Raw genomic sequence first — 12,247 nt, forward strand, 5'->3', positions numbered from 1 at the left:
TCTCGAGGGAGGTGGGAAATAGCGTGCTCATTACAATGGTCAGTGTGACACTCATTTGATATGTGTGGGTGCCCCATGTTAGGATGTTGCTGGTTTTCTAATAAGCTCTTACCTAGTGTGGAACACACCCGGCCATTGTGTTGCCCGCTTACTTCCTTTTTGGCATCCTTTGGTAGGCGGTATCGTCCACCCTGCTCACATTCAACATTTTACCGTCTGAATTGTGGGCTCTCTCGATATCTCCTTGTTGCATTGCATGTGCTTTCACTTGCTTCTGAACAGTCTGAGAATTCTGAACACTAGCTTTCACTCATTAACACTTCTGTCATTTAAGTTGTGAGTAACCTCTCTATTTCTAAATCAAGTAGGCCTTTTTCAGTGTTCTTTTGACTACTCTGTAGCGTTTGACACTTGTTGACCACTCCCTCCTTGAAACCTTGCTTTTCCTGACTTCAGGGACCACACTGCCACTGCCGCGGTTTTCTTCCTCTCTGGCTTCTTCACAGGTCCCTTTATAGACTCTTTTTTAAAAAAGTCAGATTTATTAAGGTATAATTTACATACCATAACATTCTCCCCTTTAGTGTACAGTCCAATGAGTTTTAACACACATATGCAGTCATGTAACCTCATCCATAGTCAAAATATAGAGCAGTTACATCAACCCTAAAAGTTCCGTAATTCCCTTTGTAGTCATCCTCACCCACTCCTGGCCCATGACAACCACGAATCTGTATTCTGTCCCTATCGTGTTGCCTTTTCCAGAAAGTCATATAAATTGAATCATATAATATGTAGATTTTTTTAGTCTGGCTTGTTTCACTTATAATGCATTTGAGATTCGTCTGTGTGTGTCAGTAGTTCATTCCTTTTTATTCCCGAGTAGTATTCTACTGTATGGATGCACCACAGTTTATCTATTCATCAGGTGAAGGACACGTATGTTTTCAGTTTTCAGTGACTATGAATTAAGCAACTACAAACATCCATGTATAGGATTTTGTGTGAACATGTTTTTATTTCTCTTGGGTGAAAATAAGAAGGAGGATTGCTGGGTTGTATGGTATGTGTATAACTCTATAAGAAATGCCCAGATCGCTTCCAAACTGGCCTACAACTTTGCATTCTTGCCAGTGACATATGAGAGTTTCAGTTGCTCCTCAGCCTCACCAACCCTTTGTATTGTCAGTGCTTTTTTCATTTTGTTAACTTTATTTCTATCTGCTTTTTAAATGTGGCTGTTCCTTATGTTGCCTTCTTCCCTTTATATAGTCTCCCCCTGCCAGTCTTGTACTCTCTCCCTCATTATTCTTATTTATTTACATTTTAATTTTTGTCCATTCATTTCCAAATATTTGTTGAGCTTCTACTTTCTGCCAGGCACTGTTTAGGCAGTGAGGCTACAGCAAGGAACAAAGTAGAAAAATCCCTGTCCTCATGGAAGCTTGTATGTTGAAAACTTCAAAGTCTTCTCCACATCTTTTTCCTCAACTCCACCCCCATATATCCAGCTGTGTACCAGACATGTGCATGTGAGATATCTCAAAGGTACCTCAAAGTCCATACATCTGACAATGAATTCATCATCTCCTTCAACCTGCCCCTCTTTTGTATTTCTCTTAACAAATGATGTTATATCCACCCTGTAGCTCAAGCTGAAAAACTTAGGCAATATTAGATAATCCTTATTCTTCTCACTTCCCACATCAGTTACATATTAAACCCTTTTGATTTTACCCCCAAAATATCTCATCAGTGTATCCACTTCGCTCCTTAGTTCAAGCCATTATGAGGTCAGTGCGGTAGCCTCCTTACCAGCCTTCCTGCCACCATTCTCCAGTCCCCCTACCCTACCAACTATGGGCCGCACTGTCCCCCTTCTAAAGTGAAAAATCCAATCCTGTCTCTCTACTTCTTAAAAGCTGTGGTAGCTCTGTATTGCCCTCCAAATAATTCCAAATACCTATGGTTACTAAATTGCTAAACATTATTTAGACCCCCTTTGATCAGGTTCTCCCATATCCCTGAAGCCTTACTCAGATATGTTGGAACTGTTTTCAGTTCACTGAACGTGGCTTTGCATGTATAATTTCCTTTTCCTGGAATATTTCCCCCTCCCCTTCTTGGTACTTATGCCTAGCAAAACCTAACTGTCTTCAATAATTGTTCTACCGGCTAGTGAGATGTTTTAGTGCATTTGGGGGTGGGGAAGGAAACTTGCTTAATTAAACTGGTGTTATTTCTTCTATAATGTACAGTACCAGGCTGAAGTGAAAATAGGGAACTGGTTGGTCAGAGAGCATAGCTATTGTGATTTTCATGGGTTAGGGATGAACCCAGTAGATGGAATCAGATCGTTTGTTTGATTTATTCATGCAATAAACATTTACTGAGCACTTACTACGTACAGGAAACTGCTATACAGTGCTGTGGCAGTGTCTTGTAAGGAGAAGCTTCTTGGGTTTTAGTTTCACTGAGAAACAGCATTGCCACTTGCCTGGAGCAATCTAAGTTGAAAGACTTAATCTGAAATTCTATGTGATTATTTTTCAGTTTTCTTTTAAAAAGAGACAAGATAATTACCCTTAGTAGTTGCTGTGGCAACTGTGCTATAGCCTGGGAGAATTTTCTGTTAAACCCCCTTTCTCCCCCATGGTTAGGAAGTTAAGTAAATTATTAAAATTTAAAAATGGCACACTAAACCTATGAATCCTTTCTGAGGGGTGAGGAGAAGAGACATAGGTGGTAGGAAGAAGGTAAGTACACAGGAAGAAAACGTACTCGGTGTACAGTTAAACAGCCTGTGACTAGTTGTCCCTTATCCCCAGGATTGGAAGTTAGCTCAGGTGAGGAAACCAGCCTGTGCTGGCATCATTGGCTGCTTCTGGAATTTTGAGTCTTACAGCAAACTGTCAAGGGAACCACACCCTCAGGGCTCTGAGGGCCTTTCAACCGTACAATTAGGCTCTGTCAGCAGCCATTGGGGCGGTCAGGGTGCGGACCTTCCCGCCCCCTATTTATTAGGAAACTAGAAGGCAAACAAAATTCTGGCAACATGACAAAACAACAAGAAATGCTAATTGCTCACCATGTTCCAGGAGCCTGTGCTAATTTTCTCCTATTACAGTAACCAATGAGACTATGCTATTATTATTCTCATATTAAAGATGCGGAAACATCTGTAAAACTTTTTCAAAGTCATATAACTAGTATGTGGCAGGGTCAGAAGAATTTCGCTTTGAATTTAATACCCATATGAAGCCAAATCACTCATTGTTTGTTGGGGCAAAGGCCTGTTTTTAGTGATTTCTTAGTCATGTTTTTTGCTTCAAATTCAGTTTGAGTGTGGGATAGGATTTAAATGTAATCAATATTGAATTTTCGATTTTGAAAAATGAGTAGAAAATGTTTTCTCCTGTCATTCAAAGCTTCCGTGTTTTGATGGATTTTATTAAAACTTTATAGGCAATTGAGGAAAACAGTGGTTATTTCAGAGCAGTCAACGAGCTACAATCTTTTATTACATATTGGAAAATGAGAGATGAAGACCATTCTTTGGCCTTTTAACTTTCAATAGTGAGCAGCAAAATTGAACATCATCATACCCAGAAAAGGGGATCACTCTCTTTTCCCACCGTATCAGGACTGAGCTTCTCAAGGGGGTACTGTGGTAGGCTCAAGTTTGGTGAACAGAGACAGGAAGGGTTTCTTAGAGGCAGGTCAGATTTTTCTCATTTTAAGTAAGGAAGGGTGTATGAGCTCCTAAATGATGTTCTAGGCCAGAAGGAGGTTTAAAAGAGTATGGATGCAGGAGATTTTTGTTATTCTCTATATGGTGAATAGCAGGGGGCAAGAATATTTTGTAGATTTGTCTAAAGCTTGGTAGAGGGCAGGTGCTCTCTATATGTTAGGTTAAATTAATGGAATACAAGTAGTGTAAGCTCAAGTAAGGTAAGGTATATAATAATTGATGGGATGGGGAAATGATCTTTGAATTCTTCCTAAAATTGTCTCTGTCACTCTTCTTTGCTATCACTTACGGTGTTCTTAGGTCACTGGACATATTTGGGCTGGGGAGAACAGCAGAGTACGTAAGAATTTGAATTCCTTATAATTTTGTTAATTATACCTTTTAACATTATCTGAACTATGAAGCTGGCTATTCATGCATACAAGCATATATAATTTCACTCCCCTTCCCTCCCCTACTTAAATCTCAGGAGACAATTATCTGCATTATAATGTTAACATCCTTTCAGGCTGATTTCTTGAAGACTGGTGTGTATGACAGATTTCAAACCAAAGTCCCAGTTACAATTCTGATAGGATCTCCTGATTTTTCTTCCCCAACGATAAGTAGTACCATCAGCCTCTTAGTGTAGGAAGCCCTCTTCTGTGGTGTCTTGGCTAAGGAGTACAGTGGCTGGAAGGAGAAGGTTCATTCTGGGAGAGATCATTGGTTTTGTGACATGAACAAGAGACTGAGAACATGATTTGACTCTCCTTGAAGAAGTCCAGCTAAGCTGGAGGCCTGCCAGCTTTGTTCTAGAGGTGGGAGAGTGGACAGCCAGTTCTTTCCAGCATGAAACAAGGTCAGACAATTAACTTCGCGAACTCATCCTAGAAAAAGTGCTCCATAACTCATTGCTGAATATCACTACAGTCACCTTCGAAGTACTCCCCTTGGGAAGCTATGCATTGACGCCAGTGCCCAGTCCACCCTTCAAAGCAATTTTGGAACTCTTTTTCTGGAATGGCCATCAAAACTGTCATTGTATTACCCTTGATGTCCTGAATGTCATCAAAATGTCTTCCTTTCAATGTTTCCTTTATCTTCAGGTAAAGAAAGAAGACATTGGGGGCCAGATCAGGTGCGTAGGGAGGGTGTTCTAATACAGTGATTTGTTTACTGGCTAAAAACTCCCTCACAGACAATTCTGTGTGAGCTGGTGCATTGTGATGCAAGAGCCATGAATTGTTGGCGAAAAGTTCAGGTCGTCTAACTGTTTCACGCAACCTTTTCAGCACTTCCAAATAGTAAACTTGGTTAACTGTTTGCCCAATTGGTACAAATTCATAATGAATAATCCCTCTGATATCAAAAAAGGTTAGCAACATCATTGCAACAAGTTTGCGAATTTAATTGTCAGACCTTTGTATACAGCCCTTGGCTGACCTTAATAGCTGTGTTACCCATCTGACAAGGGGGTTTGGTTGAGCCCCAGTGGTTAGGTGTCCAGTAGGAGCTAAGAGGGGCCAAATCTTGTCCTGTCACTGGAATTTCTCATGAAGTATGTACGTTCTGTGATTTGAACGCTGAGTATTTCTGTTGGGGAACTGCTCAAAAGCAACCCAAGAGAGCTCAGATAACTTAAGGTTTTAACTTAAGTAGAAAAAAGTAAGCCATGAGAAAGGTTTGAATTCGCTGTCCTTTTTCCTCTGGCAGTTAGACTCTCCCTGCGCTCTGTATTTAGAGACAGGGACTCATCCAGAGCCCTGCACCAGAGAGCCTCCTTGTTCAGTAGCTCATTCAGTTTTGAGTGCCTGCTCTGTGCCTATGACCCATAGCTGCCTCAGATTAGATTTCTTTCCCCAGTTTACGTTTCCAGGTTTATTTTCTATCATTCCCTTCCATATTCTTTTATGTACTGCCCTACCTTTTTTCTGTTTCTCTCCTTTGTTTCACTTCACTTCCTTATAATTCCTTTTTCCTGTTCCCTCCTACTTTTCATATTCTCTTCTACTCCCAACCTCTTCTTTCAATAGACACTTTGTTTCTTAATATTCTTTGCCCTTTGTTTCTTAATTTATAGAACTGTTATCAGCGTTTAGGAAAATTTTGGAGTATTCCTCCCCTTAGCCTAGCAAAATAAAAAAGCAGAGCATTATTTCAGAGTTAATAGGTCAGATACAAAGAAAAGTTAAGGGTCCATCCACTAAGTTTCTGGTTCTGGATCATGGGTTCCTATCTCTGGCTTAGCTAGCTACCTTCTCGTGGCCTCACAATCAGTAGGATTATTTATCACTGCTCCCCCTTTGGAGACTCAGTCTTGGTTCTCTGAGTTATGTGCTAATACTTCTGGAATTTAAGTAGACTTTTTGGCTTTGTCTCCTTTGTTGCCTCTGCCCTCTCATCTGTATGCATGAATAATTCAGCACTGGCTTTTCCACACTTACTCCTTCTGTGGATTCAGGGAGAATTAAGTTTGAAAGGCATTCTGGTTTTTGTCTCTTGATCCTTTCAAGTCTTCAGAACAACAGATGCATCAAAGTTTAAAACCAGTGCCTCGAAAATCTTTTGCCTAATATGTGATCAGAATGCTTTGTAAGCAGAATGTTTTGCATCCCCTATTGTTTGACTGATCTTGTTCCTGCCCATTTCAAAGGTTAGCCTCTTGCACTGATTTTCCCCCTGGGGTTCTGATCACTATCCTCTTCTTTTATGTTCACCTGTTGCCTTAAATTCGGATGGGAAAAGCTCATGAGATCTTACCTCTACTTCCCGCTGTACCCACAGTATAGTCTGGAAGCCAGCGTTTAAATTTTCTTCCTCACTTGTAAAACCCACGTTTGTGCTCCCTGTCTCTTTTAGTGGAATTACCTATTATCTACGAGGTTGTCTAATGTGGAAGCCAAAGGGTCCTTTCCCTGTTACCTTCCGTTTGTCCTCAAGTTTTATCATTTGTGTCTGGAGTTTTTTCCTCCTAATTCATTAGCTCTTTTCCATTTCCACTGCATGGATGCAGGTCCTTACCTCCTTAACAAGAAATTATAAAAGCCTAATCTTATGATCTTCGAAAGACTTCCATTGCCCACGCTACTACCAAGATTTTTCTTTTTTTAATATGAGGAGTCCGTCATCTGCTAAAAATATCTCCATTTTGGGATGGTAAATGTTTATTTTCCTCATTGTGAGCCATATAGGAACTTGGCAAGGAAGGAAATGTGGAAACTTGTTAATTAGACGTAAATGGGGATGGTGTCAGCTGTGGCTTCCCTGTAAAATAATCTATAAAGCACTAAAAGGTTCAGCTCCTTTTCCAAGCACAGTGTTGCACATTTTTATTTTTGCTTGGAGCAGGATTTGTAACTCTGTTCATTTAGTTCATCATTTTAGTGCTGGCCTGAAAAGCAGAAATAATTCTATGAAATTGTAGTCACTGCTGTTAGGTAATCCTGGCTGCATTGTCAGCAAGATCCCATTGGCAGTGCATGTGTTTTCCTCTTCTCCTTCAGCTCTTGCTCAGAAGCCTAGGGAGTAGGTGCTTGGTAGGAATTAGTAGAAAAACCCGATGTCACAGCAAGACAATAAGACTACTGCTGTTCTCAGCTACATCTGGAGTGTTTGGTTTGACTTACAAGCCTTGGCTTTAATCTCCCTGATTTCCTGGACCGGCTTTTGATATTGGACCTATTTGTTTTGTTCAGTCATGTATTTTAAAGTCTGAAAACACCAAGCCAACTTTAAACAAAAAAATTCCTTTTTCTAAGATATGGAAAAATTAGTTTTTCCATTTTGCCCACTTTTGATGATAATAGAGGACCAGAATCTATTTATGACATTTAAAAGCAGATTTTCATTAGGGTGATGGTAGCTAGAGAAGTAGAATTCCAAAGAATTCTACATTGGGAAAATACAACTTGGGACTCCTCTAAGAATCAGCACTAAAATTAAACCAAGTGTTCTGTCTCATTTGATAAGAAGAGAGGGAGACTTGATTTGTGTGTAGCTCAGCTTGCTCTTGTTCTCCAGGTCCAGGCTTGTGGCTACCTGAGTCAGAAGGAGAAAAAATCTGAGGAACTAAATAAAGCTGGGATGCTTTTATTAACTGTGCTTATCCCACAGCGTTTGAAGATGCCGATAGTGCCGTGGACGACCGAGACAGCGACTACCGCAGTGAGACGAGCAACAGCATCCCGCCTCCTTACTACACGACTGCCCAGCCCAACGCTTCTGTGCACCAGTTCCCTGTGCCTGTGCCATTGCCGCAGCAGCTGCTACTTCAGGGCAGTTCCCGGGACTCTTGCAATGACTCTGTGCAAAGTTATGACCTTGAATACCCAGAACGGCGGGCTCTTAGGTGGGTATTGGGAACAAAGTACTTTCTTTTCCCCGCATGCAGGTCCCAAGATGCAGCTGACATCAAAGATTTGGGTGCTTTAACCTCAGGTGGTAGTGGAAGTATAGCAGTAGGGTGGGCCATGCTACAGCCATGGTGTGTAGATTTCTTAGTCTTCTTTTCCTCTCCCACACATTCATGTTTATACATTTCCATCAGTAGTATTTCTCTTTGTGATCAGCGATTCTCAACTGGTGAGAGCATGCCCACTTTGGGTGGATGGCTGAAAAAAACCTGCTCACTTCTCTGCCCAGCCCCGAGATTTTGATACACCCTTCACCAAGATTAAAAAAAGAAAATCACAGATGTTAGAAGTTTGGAGAATCCTTCCTACCTAAATGCTTTCCTGGGAATTGCAGAAGAAAACCAATATGATCACTCCATAACAGATTTAGTACTTTTGCTGGAACTTTAAAACAAATTTTTATTTTATTAGTTTCTTAAATATATAAAACACATGGTTAAAAAAAATGCTAAGGTACAGTATAGCATACAGCAAAGAATCTGCCACCCACACTTTTTGTCCTCCTCTACTCTATCCTCTTCCTGTCTCCTAGTTCTCTTATCTTTGTGTGTTTCTTATGCATCCTTCCATAGTTTATTGTCATATATTTATGAATATAAAAGTAAATACATAAATCTGTGCTTCCCATGTTTCCCCCAACTTTTAAAAATTCAAACTTATAATTTAGAGAAATAATACAGTGAACACCCATATTCATGTGGCCTAGATTCACCAGTTGTGTTAACATTCTCCTGCATTTACTTATTCTCTCTAATATATATTAATAAACACATACTCTTTTTTTCCTGAACCATTTGAAAGTAAGTTACAGATACCATGTTACTTCACCAGGAAGTACCTTAGTGTATGACTCCTAAGAAAAAGGACTTTCTCTTACATAACCTCAATACTATGATCATACTCAAGAAATGTAATAGTACAATGATATTTAATACATAGCCCATATTTAAATTTCTTCAGTTGTCCCACTAATTAGTTGTCCCACTAATGTTCTGTGTGTGTGTGTGTGTGTGTGTGTGTGTGTGTGTATTATGTGTGTGTATTCTTTTTTCTTTTTGATCTAGGATCCAATCAATGATCATGGTGCATTACATTTGTTTTTCTTGTTTCTTTAATCTCCTGTAGTCTTTTTTTTTTTTTTTTTTTTTTGGTCTTTTAAGACATTAACATTTTTTGAAGAGTTCAGGCCAGTTGTTTTGAGAATGCCCCTTAATTTGGTTTTGTTCGATTGTTTCTTCATGTTTAGAATCAAGTTAAACATTTTTGGCAAAAATACTACATAGAAGATATTTCCCTCACAGTGCAGGCACATAAACTTTCTTGTTTCCTTATTGAAGATGTTTAGTTTAATCTCTTGGTTAAGAAATCTGGTGTATACCAGAGTTTTCCAATGTAAAGTTGCCTTTCCCCTTTGTAATTAAGGATATCTGAGGTAATACCTAAGGTTGTGTCAATATTCTGCTTCCCCAACAACTTTTTTTTTTTTTTTTTTTTTTTTTAATATTTTATTGGGGAAGGGGAACAGGACTTTATTGGGGAACAGTGTGTACTTCCAGGCCTTTTTTCCAAGTCAAGTTGTTATCCTTTCAGTCTTAGCTGTGGAGGGTGCCGTTCAGCTTCAAGTTGTTGTCCTTTCATTCTTAGTTGTGGAGGGCGCAGCTCAGCTCCAGGTCCAGTTGCCATTTCTAGTTGCAGGGGGCACAGCCCACCATCCCTTGCGGGAGTCAAACCGGCAACCTTGTGGTAGAGAGGGCAGAGGGCGCGCTCCAACCAACTGAGACATCCGGGAGCTCAGCAGCAGCTCAGCTCAAGGTGCCGTGTTCAATCTTAGTTGCAGGGGGCGCTGCCCACCATCCCTTGCGGGACTTGAGGAATCTAACCGGCAACCTTGTGGTTGAGAGCCCACTGGCCCATGTGGGAATCAAACCGGCAGCCTTCGGAGTTAGGAGCATGGAGCATGGAGCTCTAACCGCCTGAGCCACCGGGCCGGCCCCCCAACAACTTTTAATCCATTGATTTTAACATCCATTGATGATCCTTGCTTGAATCAATTATTTCATTGGTTGGAGGTTGGTTTTTTAAAACCCTACCAATTTAGTTCACACTTTTGGTTGCTAAAAATTTACTACACCTTAGGATGATTGATCTCATTTTTTTTGGCCCACTTTAACAACCTGGTGAATATTTATCCTGAGCCTCAGGTGGTGGTCTGTCTGCTAGACATCATCCTGTCTCAGTTATTATCATTACTGAGTATAATTTCAATGAAATTTTTTCATATGTCAACCATCACATAGAATTCTCACTCTTCATAATCTGATTCTAGAAAGAAATATGCCAGGAATCCTCTAGTTGATCCCTACTTCTTGCTGGTTTATTAATTAAATATTTGCATATTTCGTTCATTTGATTTTAGTCATTTATATTGTTCTACATTAAGAAAAAAACATAATAGTAAAAAAAAAAAAAGTGTTTTTGGCTCTCTTTCCCCTCTGTATTTGCTACATTATATGTGCAGACCAGCAGTAAGAATGGTACATCAACCTACCCGACTACATACTCTGCTGGACAACTGCAGTTTATCTAATCATTACCCTAGTATCATTTTGGTTATTTCCTGGACTACTGCTATAATTAATAACACTTAGAGGAGCATTAGTGATGTACTTTAATTTGCAAAATTTTTTTCCTAAAATTGTTCTTTAACTGATCCCTAAAATTTGATTTTACTGTTGGCAGTATATGAAATGAGGTTAAAAAGTAAATATTTTATCATCTCCAGCAGAGGAGTAGTTAACATGATTTTTAAGTAAACTTTTATTATAGACATTTTTAGCTTAAATGTTTGAAATGATTTCTCCTTTAAAAAGTTATGAAGAAATTATATCACTAGCATTGATTTTTAAACTTTTCTATTACTGTAAATACTGAGTTCTTAGTTTAAGTCCTTAAGTTATACAGTTTTGTAAGAAGAACATGTGAAATCCTTGCGGGAACAAGTGTTTGCAGTACCTTCCAGTCAATTAGAAGTGTAAAACTATATAGCTTCATTCACTACAGCCATGGCTAGCTATTGATTTTAAGTTGGAACTATAAAGACTTCTTCCAGGCTGAGTTAGTTTAGTTTGAGTTCTTAAGGGTACTGGAGAATAATGAAACTGTATGTAAAAAAAATATATATATGTAAAATTGAATTTCCTCATTCTGTCAAATGGGCTTTTGTCTAATGAGTCCAGAATAATGGGAAATGTATGTAAATTATGTAAAAATAGATCATTTGAGGTTTGACAGTAGAGTTGGAGTTCGTTAGATGTTGTATAGCCAAAGTATCTCTAGTGTTAACAGGTGTCAAAAGAATATCAGTTTCACTCTTGAAGATCTTTAGTGACTAAGCGACCACTTTGATCTTGTTTCTGTTTCCTAAATAAATACCACTGGATGTTAGATCTATAAAAGAATATACTGAGCTGACAAGCTCCTACTCTGCAGGCTGTCTCTACACGGGAAGCAGGCAGTCTCTAACCTAACTGAAAGGTCAGCTGTCTTCTGTGTTCATTGACTTCAGCTGGACATGTGGCTTCTGCTGTTGTAATCAGTATAAGAAATGATTTTCATTTCACTGTAATCCTCAGTGCATATAGCCTTAGATTTCACAAACAAATTATAGTGCTTTAAGTAATTTGCTCTTTTTGGTACTGTAACAAGGTTTGACTTCTGATAATTGAAGATTTTTAGTATGTGTATTTTTTTTCTTTAAAAATAAATATGTTTGACCATATTCTTGGCTATACTGCCTCAAATATAACTTTCAGCAAGTTAACAGCTTGGCTTACTTTCAGACCCAAATTTATCAACAAATTTAGGTTTCTTGAAATCCCTTGATATATTTTCATGGAATACCTAACAGTTCTATCCTTTGGCATTTAACCACATTGTAAATGTTGATGAAACGTGTTCATTTTGTTTGTTTATTTCTTAGAAAAATAAAAGGACCTAAAAAGCTCATGGTAGCAAGTGAAGTATTTTAAAGTTATTATAGCTGTTCTTTTTCTGATGTGAAAAATACTATTTGACTACATTGCTATAATATTAATTTAGGAAC

At 39.0% G+C, this 12,247-nt stretch overlaps 1 protein-coding gene across 5 annotated transcripts in view; it reads left to right on the forward strand.

Annotated features, from left to right (window-relative positions):
• UNC13B (unc-13 homolog B) overlaps positions 1-12,247 on the forward strand; it is a 180,494-nt gene that overhangs the window by 76,090 nt on the left and 92,157 nt on the right. For all 5 annotated transcript variants that reach the window (XM_033122890.1, XM_033122891.1, XM_033122892.1 and 2 more), the window contains exon 8: positions 7,847-8,081. In XM_033122890.1, coding sequence (XP_032978781.1) covers positions 7,847-8,081 — 235 coding nt within the window. The remainder of the gene's footprint in view (positions 1-7,846; positions 8,082-12,247) is intronic.

The sequence above is a fragment of the Rhinolophus ferrumequinum genome, chromosome 12 (assembly GCF_004115265.2).
Source record: "Rhinolophus ferrumequinum isolate MPI-CBG mRhiFer1 chromosome 12, mRhiFer1_v1.p, whole genome shotgun sequence".
Classification (NCBI taxonomy): domain Eukaryota; kingdom Metazoa; phylum Chordata; class Mammalia; order Chiroptera; family Rhinolophidae; genus Rhinolophus; species Rhinolophus ferrumequinum.